This window comes from Moschus berezovskii, chromosome 8, assembly GCF_049115385.1.
Source record: "Moschus berezovskii isolate FMDL1 chromosome 8, NW_MosBer_1.0, whole genome shotgun sequence".
Lineage (NCBI taxonomy): Eukaryota > Metazoa > Chordata > Mammalia > Artiodactyla > Moschidae > Moschus > Moschus berezovskii.
Window position 1 is genome coordinate 64,508,731 of NC_142467.1, and position 22,002 is coordinate 64,530,732.

The following is a 22,002-nucleotide window of genomic DNA, read 5'->3' on the forward strand; positions in this document are numbered from 1 at the left end:
AGCCCAAGAAACAGGCCAAAGGGATGGATGAGATAAGGCATTTATGCAGAAACAGAAAGAGAAGCAGAGGAAATTCTAGAAGCTAAAAACAAAGAGGGGAGAGCCCCATGGTCAAGGAGCAATTAAGAAATCTGCCCAAAGGTAAGCTCTTCCCTGTGCCTGAGGCAATGGTGATCTCTATTCCTTTCCTGTTTAAACATCTGGATCCCCTGCCATAACATCTGTTGCAGCCTATAGTTAGAACGCTAAGTGTTGTCTTAAGAGCCTGTGGTACATTGAAGAGTCAACTTTTGTGAAAAGAAAGTAGGCAAGTAGCTGAGAGTTTGGGGAAATGGTGGAAAATTCAATCAGATAATCCATCAGGAGCTAGACTGTGATGGTCTTTAGAAGTAAGTCCCAATAGGGTGTCAGCGTCTCTAAGGCCTTTTTAAAAAGAGGAAGCTGGTTTTATCTGCCTCCAGCAAGAGCACTGTGACAATAGTGTAAAGGGTGGGTTGGAAGGCGGAGGAAGGGAATCTCGGCCTGAGCTTGGTGCTGGGGGTTTTATAATGAGCAGAAATACTCATGGAACGTGCAGACTGGTTGGGAAGACAGATATTAATCAGTCATAGGAATGAGGGCATATCTGCAACCGAGCAAATGTTCTGGAAGAAATGCAGCTCCGAAGGGAACTGACGGATCCATGAAGAGGCCGTGGCAGGAACCACAGTATGATAGGATCCAAGCCCGTGCCAAGGGGTGGCAGCCAGGATGGAGAACAGGCAATGGAGAGCACGGTTAGAGTGGATGAGTCATGGTGGCTGCCTGCATGTCAGGGTATGTGGCCGGGGAGAAAGGAGGATGTTCTCAGGTTCTGATGTTGATTAGGCCCTAGAAGGACAGAGAAAGAGAATCAAGAGGGTATCATGAGGAAGAGGGTAAGTTCCCAGTGACTGGGGAAAGGAATAGGGGCTTTCTTTGGCCTTTCCCAGAACCCACACCCAGTAGAGCTGAAGGCAGACACTCCAAACTACCTTCCAGAAGCATGGGTGAAGTGGTCCATGTCCTAAAGGACTGGAGGAGCAATGGGGGCCTTGAGGAAGGCCCATCTTCAGTACCAAGGGACAGGCAGAGACCTGCTGAAGGGGTGAAAAGGGCTCTTAAGCTAAAAGTGTCATGTTGTGCTTTGTAAACAGAAGAGCCTGAGACGTCCCTGACCCAAGGAAGGGAGGAAAGGGAGATGGTCAAGTGAGTCATAGAGGCCCAGAAACATCCAAAGGGAGTGATGAGCCAGAGGGGACTCCTGAGAGCAAAGGGCCACATCTGCAAGGGCCTGCCTGCAGAGGAGGACCTGCTGGGGCAGCTGAGGTTGAATGGCATTGTCTGCCCTCATTAACACTCACTATAACCAGCAGCCAGTCAGGACAAATCAGAACAGCATCATGGGACCGTGGCCTCTGGCGTGTTCCTTATCCTGAGCACGCAGAGTGAGTTTGCAGGTGGGAAAGTGGAGTGGGGTCAGCCTCCTGGGCTCTGTGGAGGAGAGACTTTCCCAGGGTGCCAGGTCTATCTTGCAATATGGGCATCCCCAGTATGGAAGTGTGACCATCGGACTGTATCATATTTGAAAGTTATCATCTCGCCTTTCATCTTATACATTCAGGTTAGGTTTAAGGGTTTGGGGGGGCGGGCGATGAGACAGCTCATTGTACCCATTTTCATGTGGGGAAATTAGCTCAGAGAGATTGAAGACTTGATGGAGGAGATGGCAGTGGTCAATGCTGGGGCTCAGGTCAGGCTCAGAAAGGCTGGGCATCTGGGAATAACCTTTGTGTGTCAAAAAATAATAATAATTTGGGACTAACCGACTCGATGGACATGAGTTTGAGTGAGCTCCGGGAGTTGGTGATGGACAGGGAGGCCTGGCATGCTGTGATTCATGGGGTCGCAAAGAGTCGGACACGACTGAGCGACTGAACTGAACTGAATATAACTTATCTTCACATAGTCCGCCAAGAAGTGATAAAAATATATATCTTTCCCTGAGCTACTTTAGAAGAATGATTATACCTATTACAGCAGACATTCTGCCATCATATAATGTTTATTTATACCCTCTCCTCATGTTTATTCATGACATGAATTCTTAAAGCCTGGTACCTTTGAGCTTCTGGAACAGGCCAAGAGCCCGCAAAGTTGTGAGGAAAAAGACTTGACAGAACACAGGAAATGTGCTTTTTTGGATGATGACTTCAGAGCATATTTGCTCTATCTTATTCTCAGACTGACTTGCAACATCTTAAACAAGGAAATTTCAATCTTTTATTCACCAAACTGCAACTCTAGTTTGGAAATAAGGTGTACCCGTCATTCTTCAAAGTGACAGAGTGACAGAAAACTGGACTCTCCAGGGCTCGCTCTAGAATATTAACAGAAAAACAGCTAGCTATGAGATAAGTCTGAGGCAAGCTGGCTAAGACAAATTACAGCATGCCTCGGTTTCCCAGCTTCAATCATTCACTGATGAAAGATGTCTCCTGAGACCCCACTGTAAGCCATGCACTGTTCTGGGCATTGGTGGAAGAACCCTGAGCAAGTCATGACCCCCGGAGGTCACAATGCTCTGTGAATGGGAAAAGAGGGAAATGATGTTGATGGTGATAAAAAATAAACAAAAAGACAAATGAGAACATTTTTTGGCCATGCCATATGGCACGTGGGATCTTTGTCCCCCACATAGGGATCAAATCCACACCTCTTGCATTGGAAGGGCAGAGACTTAACCACTGGAGTGCCAGAGAAGTCCCGGAACATTTTAAATGAAGTGCTAAGAGCTGGGAAGGAAACAGAAACATCATGAAAGTGAAAGTGTTAGTCCCTCAGTGGTGTCTTGTGACCCCATGGACTGCAGCCCGCCAAGCTCCTCTGTCCATGGGATTCTCCAGGCAAGAATACTGGAGTGGGTAGCCATTTCCTTCTCCATGGGATCGTCCCTGACCAGGGATTGACCCCAGGTCTCCTGCATTGCAGGCAGGTTCTTTACCATCTGAGATAATAATCAGGAAAGGACCTCCTTCAGACATGGTCAGAGAAGGCTGACCTGACCAGGTGACAATTAAAGTTAAAGTTTAACGGCTAAGAAGCATGAGGGGGACAGCAATGTGAGGAGGAAGTGGAAGGGTGATCCAGGCAGAGGGACGAGGACCCTGAGTGAGGGGTGTGCCAGCATGAGGTCAGGGGAGCTGGGTGACTAGATTCAAATTGTTAGCCTGTGGAAAGCTGTTAAGGAAAAGAGGCAAGATCTGATTCATAGTTTTAAAGGATTATTCTGAGAGTTGATGGTAGGGTATGAGAGTCAACCTGATGCTGGAGCCTTTGCAGCTAAGGGTTGGGGGGCGGGGGACCAGGCTAACATTAGCCACATTTATTGCACATTAGTTATGTGCCAGGCAGTATTTAACTCATTTAATCGTCACCACAACCCTATGAGACGGAGATTGTTTTCCCATTCTGAAGCTAGAAAAAATGAGGCACAGAGAGACTACATTATTTAGCCAAAAGCTCACAGTCAGACATGGAACCTGCGCTCTGACTGCTTCACCAGAGCCTCCCCACAACACTGGGATCAGGAGCAGGAAATCAGAATGTGCAGTGGGGACTCATTCATTCAAAGGACCATGCGTTTATTGAGTACCTTCATTGTACCAAGTTCTGCACTAGATCTGGGACTTTAAGGAGGAAGGAAACACAGCTCTGCCCTCAAGGAGCCGCCAGGCTCCCAGGGAGAGAGGTGGGCCCTCAGCATGAGTCAATCCAGGCTCCTCTGTGCACTCCAGTTCCTCGGCCCTGATTCTGGGGCCAGACTCCTCAGCTACTAGACCATCTAAATCACTCCTCATTCAGGGCACAGGATAAACCAAGAGGTGAATCAGAGGACCACAGCAGGGGTGCAGTCCAGACTTCCTCAGGCACTGGACACTCCTGCCCTGACCACCCTCAAGCCTGGTGCAAGTGCTTCTCCTTGGAGAGGCATAACCCTCATGTGGAGTCTTTCTGGATTCCAAGCACCTTCTTGCAGCCTCCACTGGGAGGCAGGTGAGTATTGTTCCTGCTTCAGCAGAACTCTAGCTCAATGCCAGCTCTTCCAACTTGAGAAACAGCCTTTCAGGAGCTGAAACTCCTGCTTAATTTGAAGTTTCTTTTAATCCCACAGACAGAGGAGCCTAGCGGGCTACATACAGTCCATAGGGTCACACAGAGTTGAACACAGATGAAGCAACTTAGCATGCATGTATGCATGCCCATGCAGATTTGGGTAGGTAGCCGAACTGAACTGTTTGGGGTTGGGGAACAGAGTTCCATGACACTGGGGGGAAAGGCCTTGTGGTATTCTGAAGCAGCAGTGATTTCCATAACAATCACTTCAAACCCTCGCCTTGTTTGTTCTCTGAGGCCCTGACACAACTGCCTCTTCAGGCAACCTATTATTAAATTCCTATTATCCAGGCAAGACAGCCTGGTAGAGAACGGATTACCTCCTCCCTGCCTTCTGCATGACAAGTCAGCCCCAACCTTCCCCCCACCCCCCCCCACCCCCCCCCCGCCTCGACACACCCCACCCAGTAAGAGGGTGAATCAGGGTCTATTCAATCTCACCCCCGAGGCACTCTTCCCCTTTGACTTCATTAGAAGCACTTCTTATGCTAGGGTGGCCTATTGGTGAAACCTCAGCCCCTTCTACTGGAAGGCAGCAGTCAAACAATCAAAGACAGCACAGGCTGGAGAAATCAGAAAGAGCATTTGCATGAAATCAAGGGTTGGTGATGATCTTTGCAGACAGGAAGTAAAATGAACCTTGTTCAGAAAAGTCAATATGCTGCTGGATTAACTCCATTCAGCCCTGTGTGGAAGCCCCTGAGGGCTGATGGGCTTGTTCCTGGGTAGGGCAAGGTGGCCAGAGCATCCTTGCCCACAGCCTTGTAGCACTTGCTCACACCAGGGGGCTTGCTTTAGCCTGGAACCTCCACGAAAACAAACCAGTCTGTGCATCCTGCATCCTGCTCTGTAGGGTGCTGGCAAGTAAGCAGAGTTCAGTGAATGTTCAGCAAATAATACCATTTATTGGACCCTTACTCTACACTTTACGTGGGTTGTTTCATTTAATCTTACAGCAACTTAACAATAAAGCATCACTGTCCCTTTCATAGCAGAGCAAACTGAGGCTCAAGAGGGTTTTGTAACATGCTCAAGTTCATACAGCCGGTGCACAACAGGGCTGGGATTTGAAGCCAGGCATGCATCTTTGCTTTCTTACTCCTCCAGCCATCTCTGTGAAGAGGCCTGTGACTGACCCAACTGCAGGAAAGTGTGGCAAGCTTGGTAAATAGCCAGAGTGGGTGGGAGCAAATAAGGAACCAGCAGCTCCCACCCCTATCAATAAAGAGCCTCAAATTTAGCCTACAGACCAGCCATCTGAGAGTGGGGGTTTCCGTGAAACAAGTGACCTCATGATAAATATCAACTAAATCAGTCACAAGATACATTTTTCTTGAAAGACAGCCCCAGACCTCTGCAGTGACTGGTCTTCTGCCCCATGCCCTGCATCCCATAGCTCCTGAAAATTATGAGTGATGATTGGCACATGACTCAGAGAGCATCATAACCACACATGACATTGGACTAGCTCCAGTGTCCAAGATCTTGCGGTTAAGGATGGACTCCTGACTCCTATCCAAGGCCAGCCTTCTCTCTAAGAACATATTATTATGGGTTTCCAAGGTCAAGGAAACACAGCTCAGGGAGGACAGGTTTCATTTATTGCCTACTGCATATTAAACCAGAAGATGCCACTAACCTGATCTATCAACCTACTTGTGGAGCTGTTGTCACCACAAAAAGCATCAAGTTTTCATGGAAGATTTTGTCCCCCAAAATCTTTTTGTCCCCCAAAATTTATTTTTCAGCAAGGATGTCTGTCATTTCATATCAATTTATAAGCTCTTTATGTCAGAAAGACATCAGCCACTGTCATATGTGCTGCAAATCTTTTCCTCAGTCTTTTGCCTTATAATTTTACTTAATATGTTTTCAACATATACACGTCAAGCTTTATGTTTGCATGCCTTTCCATCTTTCCCTTTTTAGTTTCTGAAACTTCTCCCGGACCAAGATTGTATAAACATTAATATCTTATTCTGGCTTTTTGACTATGTAATTTTTAAACATTAAATGGTTCAGTTCCTCTTAGAATTTAGTTATATGTATGGACAACATATTGTATTGCTTGCCATTTACCACTTAGCCCAACTAATTGGGCATAAACTCAGCCCATAAGGTCCCATCTGAGAAACAACAACAGCAAAAAACAATCTATCCAGTTAGTCCACCAAATGTTCACATCACAGGGCATGAATACAAATGAAAGACTCAAGAGACCCCAGTAATGAATCTAGCCATCAGAGACAATTGCAACAATGGACCCAGCTTTTCCTTCATGGAAATCTTTGTTACCGCAATGCCTTCTGCTCCATGATGAGAGGAAGCAAGGGCTACAGACACTTCCTAAAGAACTTAGACGATTGGCTAAGACCCCTTCCTGCCCAGCTTAACATCAAGGCTTACTGTTTTGGAGGGGCTCATTTCCACTCTAGCAGTCCCATTGAGTCTGAGCCACCTATAATTAGATTCTCCTGGACGTCATGGCCAAGTTCAAGTCCAGAGGCAACTTCTAAAGCTGTAGAATAGAAATGAAACTGGTGTGAAGACTGTCTGACAGCCAAACAACAAATTGAACAGATCAGCATTCTAAGCCTTGGGGGTGGAGGGTGGGGTGTTAGAGAAGGGACCAAGGCATAGGTTTAGGGATCTGTAAATATTCTTCTCTTAATGGAACACATACTGCTTAGTGGACAATCTCTTCCTCCTCTGGATTATTAACATAGTGAAGGTACCAGGGGTAAATCCCAGCTTAGTAACAAAATTCACAGCAAGAAGCAAATGAGAAAAAACGCCTGCCAAATCTAGGCCATTTTCCCAATCAAAATGCAGAATATTTTCCCCAGATGTGTTCCAGAATGGCCTGCTTCATTTATGACAGCCAAAGGTTAGTGGGGTTTTCAAGGTAAGAAAGGGAAAATGAATTTCTGTAAAGTGTCTCTCAGTTAAACGTATCATCCATTTCTTTAGTTGTTCCAGTAAGTGCGTTACCCTGGACCAGTATCTGTCTGCCCAGGCCCCCTCCCTCAGAGAACGCGCCCTCTGGTTTCCACCAGACCCTGTTAGGCAGAGACCAAGTGTCAGAGAAATCACGTCCTACCATCTCCTTCCAGTTTTGATTTGTGGCTCTTTCAGTGGTTTTAGATTCTCTCTGCTACTGTTCCCTTCCACGAGGGTGACCACTGAAAGATTGCTTCTTAATGGAAGGCAACACCTGCGGTGAATCGTGCCCACACACTGAACAGCCTCTTTTTCACAGAAAACAGATGTGCATCTCATGTGAGGAGAATTAGCATCAGGTGCTGGAGCTCTAACATGACCCCTCGATAGCCAGTCATTATTGATGAACCCCTAAACTTCTTACTAAAGCCAAGTTAAATTAAATATTCCAAACTCACAGATTTCAAAGAAACCAGAAACAGATAATGGCAAGAAAAATTCGGTTCGGTGTTCAGGCTTCAGACTCTGGGATTCACAGGGAATGAGCAAACAGCTGGCTAGACACACAAACATGTACACCCACACACCCAGCCACACATTCTCTCTTTCTCTCTCTCTTTCACACACAAACATACACACACACAGGAGAGCTGAAAATTCATGCAAGTCAGTGTTGGATTTTTAGCCCAAGTGACGAATACTAGTATTTTTGTACATCTTGTCAAATAAATACCAATCCTCTAAAAAATGCTGTTTTTTCCCCCAAGACCTAGCTAATCCTGGCCATTTGTGGGTGAGCGCTAAAAGTCTAAAATGTTAAAGAGAAAAAAGAAAGTGCTTCCTCATAAGAGACCCCCAAATCTGGATGCGAACTAAAATACCGTACTTAACCCTTCAGCTATCACACACATGCATTCTCTAAAGCACCCAACCAAAACCCAGCTTTTAAACTGAATTATGTGTCACAAACCGGATACAGGGTCAGAGCCACAAAGTATAGAATATGAAATGGGCTTGAACCCTACTCTTAAAAGCAAGGCATTTTGGTAACTTGATCATCTCAGACGCATCAAAGAGCAGTGTCCTAAAAGCCAGCTCTCCCCTGGGCTGCCCTCACAGCACGAGCAGCCTCTTGAGCTGCAGGGGGAGGTTTAGGCCGTTACCTGGTGCATTTGATCAATATGGACACACCAGACTTATCACTCTCATTCCTGAAAACTCATCCCCAGATTAGAGCACCCAATATATGAGCCTGGCCTCAGTACCCAGAGCCAGGGTGGAGGTAAAGCTTAGTGGTTTGAAGGACCTACTTTTGAAAATCTCAGGCGTGCTTGGATTCATACCCACGTTTGCCAGCTGAGTGCTCCTGGGAAAGGCAGGGAAAGCTCTTAGCATCACTCCTTCCATCTGTCAAATGGAGGTGATAAGCCAGCCCATTGCAGAGGTGGTCATGGGGCTGAAGTGCACTGCCCTGTGTCCATGACCAGCAAGCCCCAGTCACCAGGGAGGCCAGCTCCATTCACACACACCATCCTCTTCCCTTTCCTGTGGGGATGGATAGTTTGAGAAGAGACACTCAGAGGCTATTGAAGGGAGAGTGTGCCTTCTGAGGCTAATAACCTACAAGGACAAACATTTGCCCTGGTAGTTAATTTTAAATGTTAAAGTAATTGCAACCAGATAAGAACTGCTGCTGTAGCCAAGAGTCCCAATAAAAGGACTGAATGGGAAAGAAAGAGCCTGCCCTTTACTGTGCTCTTTCAAGTTTTCTTAGGGACCTGCATATCTCATGGTTTCAGAATCCAGGCACCAGGGAGCAGCCCCGGCCCCACTCTAGAGTAACCACTGATGTCTGGGTGGTGGCAGCTCTCCGGTGAGAGTTGCCAGTTGGTGCAAACTGCCTGAGGACTGTCCGTTTCCTTCCAGGGTTGAAGAAAGCTTCAAAACCTTATTTTGGTCCATCTTTGGCTTGTCTGAAGTGGTCTCGGTGGTGCTGAAATATGACCACAAGTTCATCGAGAACATCGGCTACGTTCTCTATGGCGTTTACAACGTCACCATGGTGGTCGTGCTGCTCAATATGCTCATAGCCATGATCAACAACTCGTATCAGGAAATTGAGGTAAGACCAGCTAATCGAAAATGCTCTCTCCCTGGGTTTAATCCGCATCCCTGTTTGAGGGATGATGAGGGCAACGATGTTAGAAGCCCACGTGTTATTAAATGTGAATCCAGAGCAAACGACAGGCATTCTTCCTGGATTGCTCCAAGAAGCACTTCCAGTCAACCAGCCACAAGGCATGACGGCACCACATCTGTAATGGCCCAAGGAGGGCAGAAAGAGTCGGCGCCATGAATCTTTCCTTTTACACGGACCCCCTCAGGAGAGAATGCAGGTGACCCATGGCAAATTGGAATGGCTATTTATTTCTACCCACATTCACTTCTGCCTCTCCCGTGTTATTTATTAAGTACCTACTGTATGCTGAGCCTGTGCTTGGCACTGGTGATACAGAGATGTCCAAGACACAGTCTCTGCCGTTCTCACTCAGTGCAGTGAGGAAAACAGATACACCAACCAACACATGCAGTGCGGCCAGTGCCTCCAGACAAGTCCGAGCAGGTGCAGAGGTGCAGGGCAGAGACGGTGAGTGACTGTGTGGGGAGGAAGCTTACAGAGGCCATTCAAAGACTGATTTTGCTAGACAGACAAAGGCATCAAGAGTATATCGGGAGGCAATTTATCAAAATCTAAAATGCATGAACTGTGAGCTATTGATTGCAGCCTTGTTTGGAACAGCAAGAAATGAAAAACAAACTAACTGAGCGTTAATAAGAATCTAGTTAAATAAATTATGATGCGTCTGAACCATGGGAAACTGTGCAGCTTTTAAAAAGGATGAGGACGTTCTCTATATTCTGCTGTAGAAAGACCTCCAATTATAATGGTAAGTAGAAAAAATCAAGCTTCAGAACAATGTATATATATTGAACTGTCTTTCCGTAGAGAGGAAGAAGAATGAAAACATATTCCTTTTTGATTGTAAAATCATTTGAAAAGGAAAAATAAGCTGAAAGGGTACACAAGAAGGGGTGTACTGTTGAGAGGTGGGGGTTGGAGGACAGGATAGCTGTAAATGCTTTTTCTTTAAACCCTTTCATGTTTAAAATCATATCACTGCTTACCTATTAAAAGTTAAATGAATAAACTCAACATTAAAACAAAGTAAAATGCACCGATGCTTTTGATACAACAATTCCATGCAGAAATATGATTTTACATAGATGTTCATTAAAAGAAAACCTTGGAAATAGCCCATCAACATGTTTAAATAAACTGAGATAGCACAGACGTTAAAACACTGTTTATAAACAATAAGATTTTTTTGTGCTGACAGAGCAAATCTCTATGATATTGTGAAATGAAAAAAAAAAACGCAAGCTGTAGAAAAATATCCTTGGGCAAATCTCATTTACATAATAATACAAATGTGCCTCTGCAGAAAGCCAGGGTAGGAAATGGTACCCTCTGAGGAAGGCAGTGAAACAGGAAAGGAGTTTTGAAAGGGGACTTTCACATTTGCTTGGTGTACCTCGGTACTCAGATCTCCTACAAGAAACAGTTATTCATGTATAGAAAATAATTGATTGTCATGTATTAGTTTGCTAGGGCTCCCACAACAAAATATCACAGACGGGGTGGCTTAAATAACACAAAATTATTCCCTCATAGCCCTGGAGGCTAGAAGGTCAAGGTCAAGCTACTGGCTTGATTTCTTCTGAGGCCTCTCTCTCCAGCTTTCAGATGACTGCCTCCCTGCTACGTCCTCTCAGGGCCTTTCCTCCATGTGTCTTTTCTACTTATGATGACACCAGTCATGATGGATTGGGACGCCACCCTTAAAGCCTCATTTAACCTTCATTATCTCTTTCAGTTCAGTTCAGTTCAGTTCAGTCTCTCAGTCGTGTCCGACTCTTAGCGACCCCATGAATCACAGCACGCCAGGCCTCCCTGTCCATCACCAACTCCCGGAGTTCACTCAAACTCATGTCCATCGAGTCGGTGATGCCATCCAGCCATCTCATTCTCTGTCATCCCTGTCTCCTCCCACCCCCAATCCTTCCTAGCATCAGACTCTTTTCCAGTGAGTCAACTCGACGCATGAGGTGGCCAAAGTATTGGAGTTTCAGCTTTAGCATCAGTCCTTCCAATGAACACCCAGGATTGATCTCCTTTCGAATGGACTGGTTGGATCTCCTTGCAGTCCAAGGGACTCTCAAGAGTCTTCTCCAACACCACAGTTCAAAAGCATCAATCTTTGGTGATCAGCTTTCTTCACAGTCCAACTCTCACATCCATACATGACCACGGGAAAAACCATAGCCTTGATTAGACGGACCTTTGTTGTCAAAGTAATGTCTCTGCTTTTTAATATGCTATCGAGGTTGGTCATAACTTTCCTTCCAAGGAGTAAGTGTCTTTTAATTTCATGGCTGCAATCAGCATCCACAGTGATTTTGGAGCCCAAGAAAATAAAGTCTGACACTGTTTCCCCATCTATTTCCCATGAAGTGATGGGACCAGATGCTGTGATCTTTGTTTTCTGAATGTTGAGCTTCAAGCCAACCTTTTCACTCTCCTCTTTCACTTTCATCAAGAGGCTTTTGAGTTCCTCTTCACTTTCTGCCATAAGGTGGTGTCATCTGCATATCTGAGGTTATTGATATTTCTCCTGGCAATCTTGATTCCAGCTTGTGCTTCTTCCAGCCCAGCGTTCCTCATGATGTACTCTGCATATAAGTTAAATAAGCAGGGTGACAATATACATCCTTGACGTACTCCTTCTCCTATTTGGAACCAGTCTGTTGTTCCATGTCCAGTTCTAACTGTTGCTTCCTGACCTGAATACAGGTTTCTCAAGAGGCAGGTCAGGTGGTCTGGTATGCCCATCTCTTTCAGAATGTTCCACAGTTTATTGTGATCCACACAGTCAAAGGCTTTGGCATAGTCAATGAAGCAGAAATAGATGTTTTTCTGGAAATCTCTTGCTTTCTCCATGATCCAGCAGATATTGGCAATTTGATCTCTGGTGCCTCTGCCTTTTCTAAAACCTGCTTGAACATCTGGAAGTTCACGGTTCACATACTGCTGAAGCCTGGCTTGGAGAATTTTGAGCATGACTTTACTAGCGTGTGAGATGAGTGCAATTGTGCGGTAGTTTGAGCATTCTTTGGCATTTCCTTTCTTTGGGATTGGAATGAAGACTGACCTTTTTCAGTCCTGTGGCCACTGCTGAGTTTTCCAAATTTGCTGGCATATTGAGTGCAGCACTTTCACAGCATCATCTTTCAGGATTTGAAATAGCTCAATTGGAATTCCATCACCTCCACTAGCTTTGTTCATAGTGATGCTCTCTAAGGCCCACTTGACTTCACATTCCAAAATGTCTGGCTCCAGGTGAGTGATCACGCCATCGTTATTATCTTCGTCGTGAAGATCTTTTTTGTACAGTTCTTCTGTGTATTCTTGCCACCTCTTCTTAATATCTTCTGCTTCTGTTAGGTCCATATCATTTCTGTCCTTTATCGAGCCCATCTTTGCATGAAATGTTCCCTTGATATCTCTAATTTTCTTGAAAAGATCTCTTGTTTTTCCTATTCTGTTGTTTTCCTCTATTTCTTTGCATTGATCGCCGAGGAAGGCTTTCTTATCTCTCTTTCCAAATACAATCACATTCTAACATACTGGTGCTTAGGGCTTCAACATATGGATTTTAGGGAGAAGCTCTGGTCCATAAAACTCCTCCAGAAAACAATATTCTATATGGTAGGAACAGCATGTACCAAGACAGAGAGGGGTCAAACAATGTGGTATATACTTGGCGCTAGGCTTCCCAGGTGGCACAGTGGTAAAGAATCTGCCTGTCAATGTAGGAGACGCAAGAGATGCAGGTCTGATCCTGGAGTCGGGAAGATCCCCTGGAGTAGGAAATAGCAACCCACTCCAGTATTCTTGCCTGCGAAATCCCATGGACAGAAGAGCCTGGTGAGCTACGGTCCTTGGGGTTGCACAGAGTCAGACACGACTGAGCATGCCTGTAATACTTGGCTCTGCGCTCAAGAGTGTAGATTGAACAAGGAAAAAGACAAGAGGAGAGGGGAAGAGGTGAACCTGCGTGAAGCCTTAGTCTTAGCCCCCAGCTCTAACACCCCGGCCACCGACAGGAAAAGGCAGCACCCTATCAGCAGACAAACAACACATGTATGTATAAGTGTTTTACATACTGGGTCACCTATGCGGACAATGAGCTGTTGCTAACAAACCTTCCTGGGCCTCAGCTTCCCCACATCTCAGAGACCCCAGATGGTGCCTGGCATACATGGGTCTCTAGAGCACTCGCCCAGGTTTCTGCCCCATCCTATGGAGCACATCGTGTGTTTGGTCCAAATGAATAGGGCATGGGAAGTCACGTGATTGGCATGAGTGATACCCACTTGGGACAGGAGTGAGCAAGCCCATGGCTTGTGATGTTATCCACCACAGGGTGGTGCCAGGAGACAGAGAGAGCGGACTGCAGCCCACACCTCCCCCTGGGCACTGGGCTTCTCCTTGTGGGGTGGGAGCGCACAGTCCCCACCGGCTCACTGCTGACTCTTGTACAAGGACCCTGAGGACTGTTGCCGGCATGTGCCTGGTGTGTTCATGGTCACACTGAACTTTGGTGAAGTAAATCCCTATAAATCTGTAAATCCCTGCAGGAGAACACTTATTTATTTCATAGCTCTTGAGCATCTACATCTGAATCCACAGACACGCCTGCCTCTGAGCCTGCTTCCACCCCCACCATGGCCCTCCCGCGGGCAGACACACCTTCTCCCGCTTAGCAGCCCCTCCCATGTCCCTGCTCCCCCTGCCCCCCTCTCAGGAGCAGCCCTCCCCGCCTGCATCCTCACCCTCTCCTTCTCTATCTAATCCTTCCTGTCAGCATCTAAATGCCTCTCTTCATCTTGAGAATAAAAAAAGTAACTACAAACAATCCTCCCTCCACCTCACTCGCCAGCTCTCAACCTCCTCCTCTCCTGCTCTTTGCTGCCACAAAGAGCTGTTTACGAGTCTCCCTGCCTCTCCACTAATTAACTGCTGCTCTTCCCCACCCCAGCGCACCCACACTTGACCTGGTGGAGAACTCCTCACCCTCTGGATCTTAGCATAAACACTAGCCTTTGGGGCAGCCCTCCCTGACCCTGGGGGGCAGAACCCCCCACCCCCAGCACCTCCCCCAGCTGTGAGCCCAGATCTAGATAAAAAGAGCTGATGAGTTAGCATACTCATGTCACTGGCCAGGCTCTGTGTCCCAGGAGGTCATGATTGCCAAACCCAGTGCCTCCCTAGCACAGGCCAGGCATACAGTAGATACAAATATTTACTGAGAGTTTACTAAGTATTAATATCTGACTCTGTGGACATGAGTTTGAGTGAACTCCGGGAGTTGGTGATGGACAGGGAGGCCTGGCGTGCTGTGATTCACGGGGTCGCGGAGAGTCGGACACGACTGAGCGACTGAACTGAACTGAACTGAACTGAATATCCGACATTGTTTTTCACGCATTAACGTCTTTAATTCCCACAACAGCCTTACTGTCCTCATCTTACAGATGAGGGAATTGAGGCCCAGAGCAGTTAAGTCTCCTGCTATGGTGACACAGCTCGTGAGGAACAGAGGCAGGATCTGAACCCAGGCAGGCTTGGGAGCCTGTGCTCCCAGCACCACATCACCCTTCCTCTCAGGTCAGGAGTCCCGCCTACATCTCTCTGTTGCTCAGCAGAGATCAGAATCGACCCTGCCCTCACAGAGCCTCCAGTCTAAAAGGCCCACATCGCGTGTCCCCACAGACCAGGCTGAGTGCTGATGGGGCCTCAGCAAAAGCAGACAAATTGGTCAAACTCGCTGGTGGTGACCGTATGCTCTTCCGGCATACCAGCAGCCTCAGGTGGGACCCAGCTGGACTCACAGCCCCTTGAAGTGTAGCCAGTGCCTTGGGGAGAGAAACCCACTGCTCACGGAACACATAATCAATGCCAACCCCAGGGCCATGGGAGGCCAGCAGTGTGATCACCATGAGCAGAGGGGGAAGCCCAAGGCCACGACCTACATCACACAGCTGGTAACAGCCCAGTTGATTCCAAACCCCTGGCCTCAGACTGCCCTCTTAAGACAGGGGCCCATGGAGTCTGGCCACCTATAGAGAACATACCCCTGCTACCTCTCAGGGGGCCCAATCGGCATTCTGGCATTGACACCAAGTCCGAAGTAACAGATCTGGGCTTTAAGTCTACCGCCAACCCCAGGGAAGAGCAGACTGCCTCTTGCCAGCTACATTCAGGTTTGCTCCCTTGAATTACACATGCTAGCTGTTGTTGATGTTCAATCACTAAGTCATGTCTGACTCTTCGCGACCCCATGGACTGCAGCACACCAGGCCTCCCTGTCCCTCACTATCTCCTGGAGTCTGCCCAAGTTCAAGTCCATTGAATTGGTGATGCCATCCAACCATCTCATCCTCTGTTGCCCACTTCTCCTTTCACCTTCAATCTTTCCCAGCATCAAGGTCTTTTCCAATGAGTCTGCTGTTTGCATCAAGTGGCCAAAGTATTGGAGGTTCAGCTTCAGCATCAGTTCTTCCAATGAATATTCAGGGTTGATTTCCATTAGGATTGACTGGTTTGATCTCCTTGCAGTCCAAAGGACTCTCAAGAGTCTTCTCCAGCACCGTAGTTCAAAAACATCAATTCTTTGGCTCTCTAGACTTAGTCTAGACCTCTTAACATTGTTGGCAGCACTCTAATCCACTTTCTAGTAGGAAATACATGGTGATATCTAATATGGTAGCCACGAAACCACATGTACTAAGCACTCAAAATGTGCCCAGTCCAAACTGAGACGTGCTGTGAGTATAGACCACGTGCCAATTTTGAAAACTTGGTATGTAAAGAAAATGTAGACTATCTCATGAATCATTTCTATAATGACTACATGCTGAAATGAAAACATTTTGGGTCTACTGCATAAAGGAAAATACATCACTGAAATAAATTTCACTTGTTTCATTTTACTTTTTATAGTATGGCTCCTAGAACATGTAAACGCCCCCACGGGGTCCACCTCTGTGGTTGATGGGATGGGTCTGCTGGAGTGCGCCGCCTCTGATGGCGTGCTGTTGTTTTCCTCACCCTGCAGGAGGATGCAGACGTGGAGTGGAAGTTTGCCCGAGCGAAGCTCTGGCTGTCTTATTTTGATGAAGGAAGAACTCTACCTGCTCCTTTTAATCTAGTGCCAAGTCCTAAATCATTTTATTATCTCATAATGAGAATCAAGATGTGCCTCATAAAACTCTGCAAATCTAAGGCCAAAAGCTGTGAAAATGACCTTGAAATGGGCATGCTGAATTCTAAATTCAGGGTAGGTAGTGCGGGACTTAAGGGGCTGGAGGGGCAGCAGATGGGGGAGAGGGGAGCTGTGTGTCTTTGGTTCACAGGATGCCCCTGAAACCAGGCAAATCAGGAGCTCCGAGGGACCCCACGCTTTTCAGAATCAGCTGGCACTTCAGCACAACTGCAGCACCAGCAGCGGCCGCTAACCAGCCTTAGTGCCCTGCTTCCTGCTGGACTGAGCTGGGACCCCACGGAGGGACTCCTCAGTGGACTCGAAAGCGGATAGCCCTTCCCAGAAAGTAGCTGGATTGTACTTTGGGACGCCTGGGAAGGGAGGCTCCCCGTCCATTATCTCCTCCTGGAGATCCTCAATTGTTAGCATATTAAAAATCTCTGGGCGATCACTCTGAGTGCTCTCCAAATAAAGCTGACCAAACAGTAATTCTGTAACCCACTGACAACCTGCAGAGCCAGAGTCCCCAGGAAATATGTTCCAGGAAGCCAAGCCACAGTGGGTACAGGGACCTCCTGAGGGTCTTCATTTTAGAGGTAGCCCCCTATGCAGGTGCTATTCGAATCTTACCATGTAGGTATGTATTAAGTATTACGTAATATGTATCACATACTATGTATTTTGTTTTTTTTTCCCCCCCAGAAGACTCGATACCAGGCTGGCATGAGGAATTCTGAAAACCTGACAGCAAATAACACTTACAGCAAGCCCACCAGATACCAGGTATCCACCCCTTTCCCAGGTATAGGCAGAAGTGGACTCCATTAAGACACCAATATAGTCACAGGGCTGTGTCATTCCCCCTAAAACACAGCTTCATTTCTTCCTGCAGTCAACATTTATTTATATGCCAGGCACTGCGCTTCTTCCTGGGGATACAGACAAGGTTCCTATCTTAGTGACACTTCCAGACATAAAGGGAGAGACACTATGGATCAGTAAACATGCAATTAAATATGTAACTTCAAATTGATCAAAGTGCCAAGATGAAAAAACTCAGGTGCAAAAATGGAGAAAACCAGGGAGCCCCTGCTTCCATATGGTTATCAGAAGTTGCGTCTTTAAGGAGAGGACAGCTAGCTAAGACCTTGTAGATGAGAAGGAGGTGACCACATGGGGCCTTTCAGGCAGAGGAAAAGCGTAAGCCAAGGCCAGAGGGGAGATGCCTGGGAGGTCCAGAGCTGCTGGAGCTCAAAGAGCAGTCGGGGAGGGGAAGGTGATGAGGTCAGAACTCAAATCAGGACTGAAGCAAGGTCAGGGTGTGGATTTCACTCTGAGGTATCTAGCAAGGCGTGGGAGGAGTTTAACTTGGGGGCGGGAGAGGATGATACAATTTTATTTATGCTTTAAGAAGACTACCTATCTGCTATAATGAGAAGAGACCAGTGCAGACAAGAGTGGAAGCAGGGAGACCAGGGAGGAAGATTTGGTCCAGGCACAAGGGCCTGGTGACTTGAAACGCGAGAAGGGTGAAGGAGAAAAGCTGACTGACTCAGTATTAGTTCTGGATGTATTGCCAAAGGGAAATGATGCAAACCAACAGGAATGGGGTAGGGAGAGGCAGGCACCCGGTGTGGCTCCCAGGAGGGTATCGATGTCTTCAGTAGGCACTTAACCTTCGACCGCCAGCCTGCACACAGTCGTTATAAAAATTAGGTCTTTTATGCTTGCAGATCTTGCTTTGCTTTAGAAATTAATGCAGTCTCTGTATCAGCTTGAATCAATCAGTGATAAATGGTCACTACAGGTTATTGATTATAAAAGTGCAGGCCATCCTCCTCCTGCTTTCCCGCCCCCAATGACCAACAGTTTTATCCACGCTGACCATTTCCTATCAGATGTAAATCTGACTGTCCTGAGTGTTCCTTGGGGCCAAGGTGCTATGTCCCTGGTGCCGGTATCCCCGAGGGAGCCATTACAGACTCAGCATCTTCCAGACCCAGGTCTCTAATTGAATCTCCATCCGTATTTCAGAAGCTAACTCTGCAGTTAGGAGGAGTTAAGTGTACAATTAAGAAATGGCTCATCCCTCATAGTACTTTTGGTTTTATTGGATGCCATGGGCTAAAAAATTGGCAAAGGGCAAATCTTGTATTGATTTAATTGTGCGCTAAATTGGACCTGCCCAGCGTGATCAGCTTTGAGTTTATTTTATAGGACAAATCCTTCAATCAGGGGAAGGATTTATATTTCTTTGCTTCTTAGAGAGAAGTAGAGATAGAAAACCGTAATGGATTAGGGCCAGATGTCTCCTGGGTTTTGAGCACAATCAGCAGCTGCAATCAGGGAAGACAGCTGCTGTGGTCAATGTCCTACAGCCAGATGAATCCTTTGTGAAGGAGATCGTGCTCCACAGTGGTCTCCAGTAATCCCTATTCTGTCTTCCATCATTCCTGGCCGAGTCCCTGCAACCTTGTCTTCCCCCAGAGCTTCCTGCTGTGATTATAGGATTAGCCGGTTTGCAGCTTCAGGCTAACTGATAGTCTGGGAAAGCAGGCCCACCCTGTATCTTTAGAATCCACCAAGAAAGGCCTGGGGCAACTAACTTACTCAGATAGTTGTCACCCAAAAGAAGAGAAACTGGGAGACAGAAAAACTTGGCCTGTGGGCATCAGAGGGAGTGGACTGAGAGGATAGCAGAGACCATCTTGCATTTGTACATTTGCGCTGTGCTCAGCCCTTCAAGGTCAGGTCTGGGCATCTTCCTGAGCCAACATCTGCTCAAGTAGGAGTAAACCTTGAACCAGCACAGATGGACAGCTGGGAGCAGACTAGACACGAGGGTATGTATAATTTCACACATGCCTCTGAGAGAGGCAGGACCTGTAAGGCCACTGAACACACAAGGGAACTCAGGCACCTGGTGGGTTGAAGTGAGCTCTGTGCACCACGTCACACAGCCCGGGCAAGAGCCCCCTAGTCCTCTTTGTAGCATCATACCCAGGCCTCCCTGGAACCTACCCCGTCTGTGTCTGACAGTCCCAGGGAAGAGGTCTATCTGAGCCTGGAGGAAGGAAGCGAGGAACAGAAGGCGCTTTTGCTATCAGCAACCATCGCAGAAGGAAGGATTTGGGCAGGGATCTAAAAATGGCTCAGCCTTTTCTTTGAGCCTACTGGTGGCCTTCCACGCTGCACTGCTTTCCTCCCAAAGCATCTTTCAAAAGTGCCAAGAAATTGTGAGAAGCCCAGTTCACTCCCTCTTTCTCACCATGCAGGCTGCACCCAGAGCCTCCTTTTCATGGAGCACATATGCTGTCAGCCTCTCACTGTCGAGGTGCTGAGACATTCTGGAGCAATCCCAATAAGATAAAAGCCCTGTTGTTGATATGCATGTGAGTTGTTAAGCTCGTTTCCCTTGTGTCTCTAGTAGATCTGCTTGGTTGCTCAAACTTAGCATTTATTGTTCAGTCGCTCAGTCGTGTCTGACTCTTTGCGACCCCATAGACTGCAGCACGCCAGGCTTCCCTGTCCTTCACCATCTCCCAGAGCTTGCTCAAACGCATGTCCATTGAGTCAGTGATGCCACCCAACCATCTCATCCTTTGTTGTCCCCTTCTCCTTCTGCCGTCAGTCTTTCCCAGCATCAGGGTCCTTTTCAATGAGTCAGTTCTTCACATCAGGTGGCCAAAGTATTGGAGCTTCATCTTCCGCATCAGTCCTTCTAATGAATAGTCAGGATTGATTTCCTTTAGGATTGACCGGTTTGATCTCCTTGCAGTCCAAGCTGTTGGGTGTTTGTTTTAAGCTTCCCATCACTTCACCTTTTCAGGTTTCTCTGTTATAAGGGAAGACAGTTCTTCCAGATTTCAGAGGTTCTCTGTGCTTCGCTTTTCTTAGGCTTCCAGGGGTCTGAATTGTTATTTTTCACAAAATTGGTTCCTTGCTTTTGTAATTTTTTTTTCCTAATCTGGGTTCTGTGGACATGAGCCCAAACAATGGAACAAAACCATGATGCCAGCAAAATGGCCAATGTGTGTTTCCTATCATAGCTACATTTGACCTGATCAACATGTGTCCCCTTGTTGGGGTATGTACAGACTTCATATCCTCACTCTCTGAGGATGCATCTCGTTCAGGGGCAAAGCAAATAAACCGTGTCCCAACCAAACTGAAAAATCCAGGCACAGTCCATCACTGAAATAATTCTTAATGATGTAATCCCTTCCCCTGAAACCCAGTGGGCATCCTCCTTCTTGCCTTCTAGATGACCTTTTCTGCAGAGATCAAAGCCAACAGGTTAGACAGCTTGCCAATGCTGATTTCTTATCTCCTGGGGTCTCCCAAACCCCAGTTTAACACATGATCTGTCCTGCGATCCATTTTGTCCACTCTCTTCCAAATGTTCCTCGATTCTTCTGCTTCTGGGTGGCAGCATTCCTTCTCTCTGGCTGCTGCTGGCTGACACCTTCTGCGTGCATGTCCTCTTCCTTGTCTCTGGCTGCAGAGAGCGGCCCCTCCCACTCCCTGGACACCAGCAGCGGCCAGAGGTCACCTGGCTCTCAGACTCTGGGCCAGAGAACTGTGTGCCTCCCTTCCTGGACGTGGGCCTCAATGTCACAACCATTCTTATCCACTAGGTACCTCAGTATTAGTTATTTTGCCTGAGTATCATTTCCAGTCCTTGCTAAATGCATCAGGGCAGAGCAGATCAAGCTGGCGTCGACAGGGACATGTTAGTGTGGGGAAGGTTTATTATCTCTGCAAAGTGAAAACTCCATGGAAGGTAAGCGGCAGGGAGCAGAAACTCATGGCAGAGGACCATGCTTTTTCCCACATAGTGAAGGAAGGGAGGCATCTGATGTCCATCTTTTCTGCAGACAGAGATCCTCTGTAGCAGCCAGGTTAAAAAGAACTTTGGGCATTTTTCTAACCATTTCAGACTTCCTAGGGATGAGACTCCTGCAGATCCCAGGTTGTCTAACATGCGTATGCCAGAGGGGAGGCTAGGTCCTCATCAGGGCATGAAGTCTCTAAGCACCTGAAAGGCGGTCACACTGTTGTCCCTGAAGGTGCCTGTCACTCCTGGAATGAACTGGGCAGCAGAGGAAGGTTAAAGGACCTGGGCATGTCTGCCATGCTCATGGAATCCTGCTTCCATGTTAAACCTCTAACATCCTTGTCTGTAATGAGAGACTTAGAAGCAAACCCTTGCTGTTCTCCCCTCGGAGCTGCAGGTCTGCAGAAACCACAGTTCAGATCAAGTCTGCCAGGGTTCATGCATGGGCCATGGGCATTCAGGACGATGCTTTACCAGCCAGTCTCTTCTGCGGGATAGCGATCCATTCTCTGAAAACTAGCTGAGGCCTCTTCTTGCTCAAAAGACTCTGTGCCTTGTTAAAGGATAAACTGGTACCTAGAAGTGGTCCAAACCCCCTGTGACCAATGGGAGCCTGTCTCCTGCATCTCATCTCTGAAACCATTA

General features: G+C 47.1%; 1 protein-coding gene across 1 annotated transcript in view; it reads left to right on the plus strand.

Annotated features, from left to right (window-relative positions):
- The window catches only part of TRPC7 (transient receptor potential cation channel subfamily C member 7), a 143,943-nt gene that overhangs the window by 117,608 nt on the left and 4,333 nt on the right, over positions 1 to 22,002 (plus strand). The window contains exons 7-9 of the mRNA XM_055430349.2: positions 9,061 to 9,256; positions 16,374 to 16,595; positions 17,223 to 17,303. Of these exons, the coding sequence (XP_055286324.2) occupies positions 9,061 to 9,256; positions 16,374 to 16,595; positions 17,223 to 17,303 (499 nt within the window). The remainder of the gene's footprint in view (positions 1 to 9,060; positions 9,257 to 16,373; positions 16,596 to 17,222; positions 17,304 to 22,002) is intronic.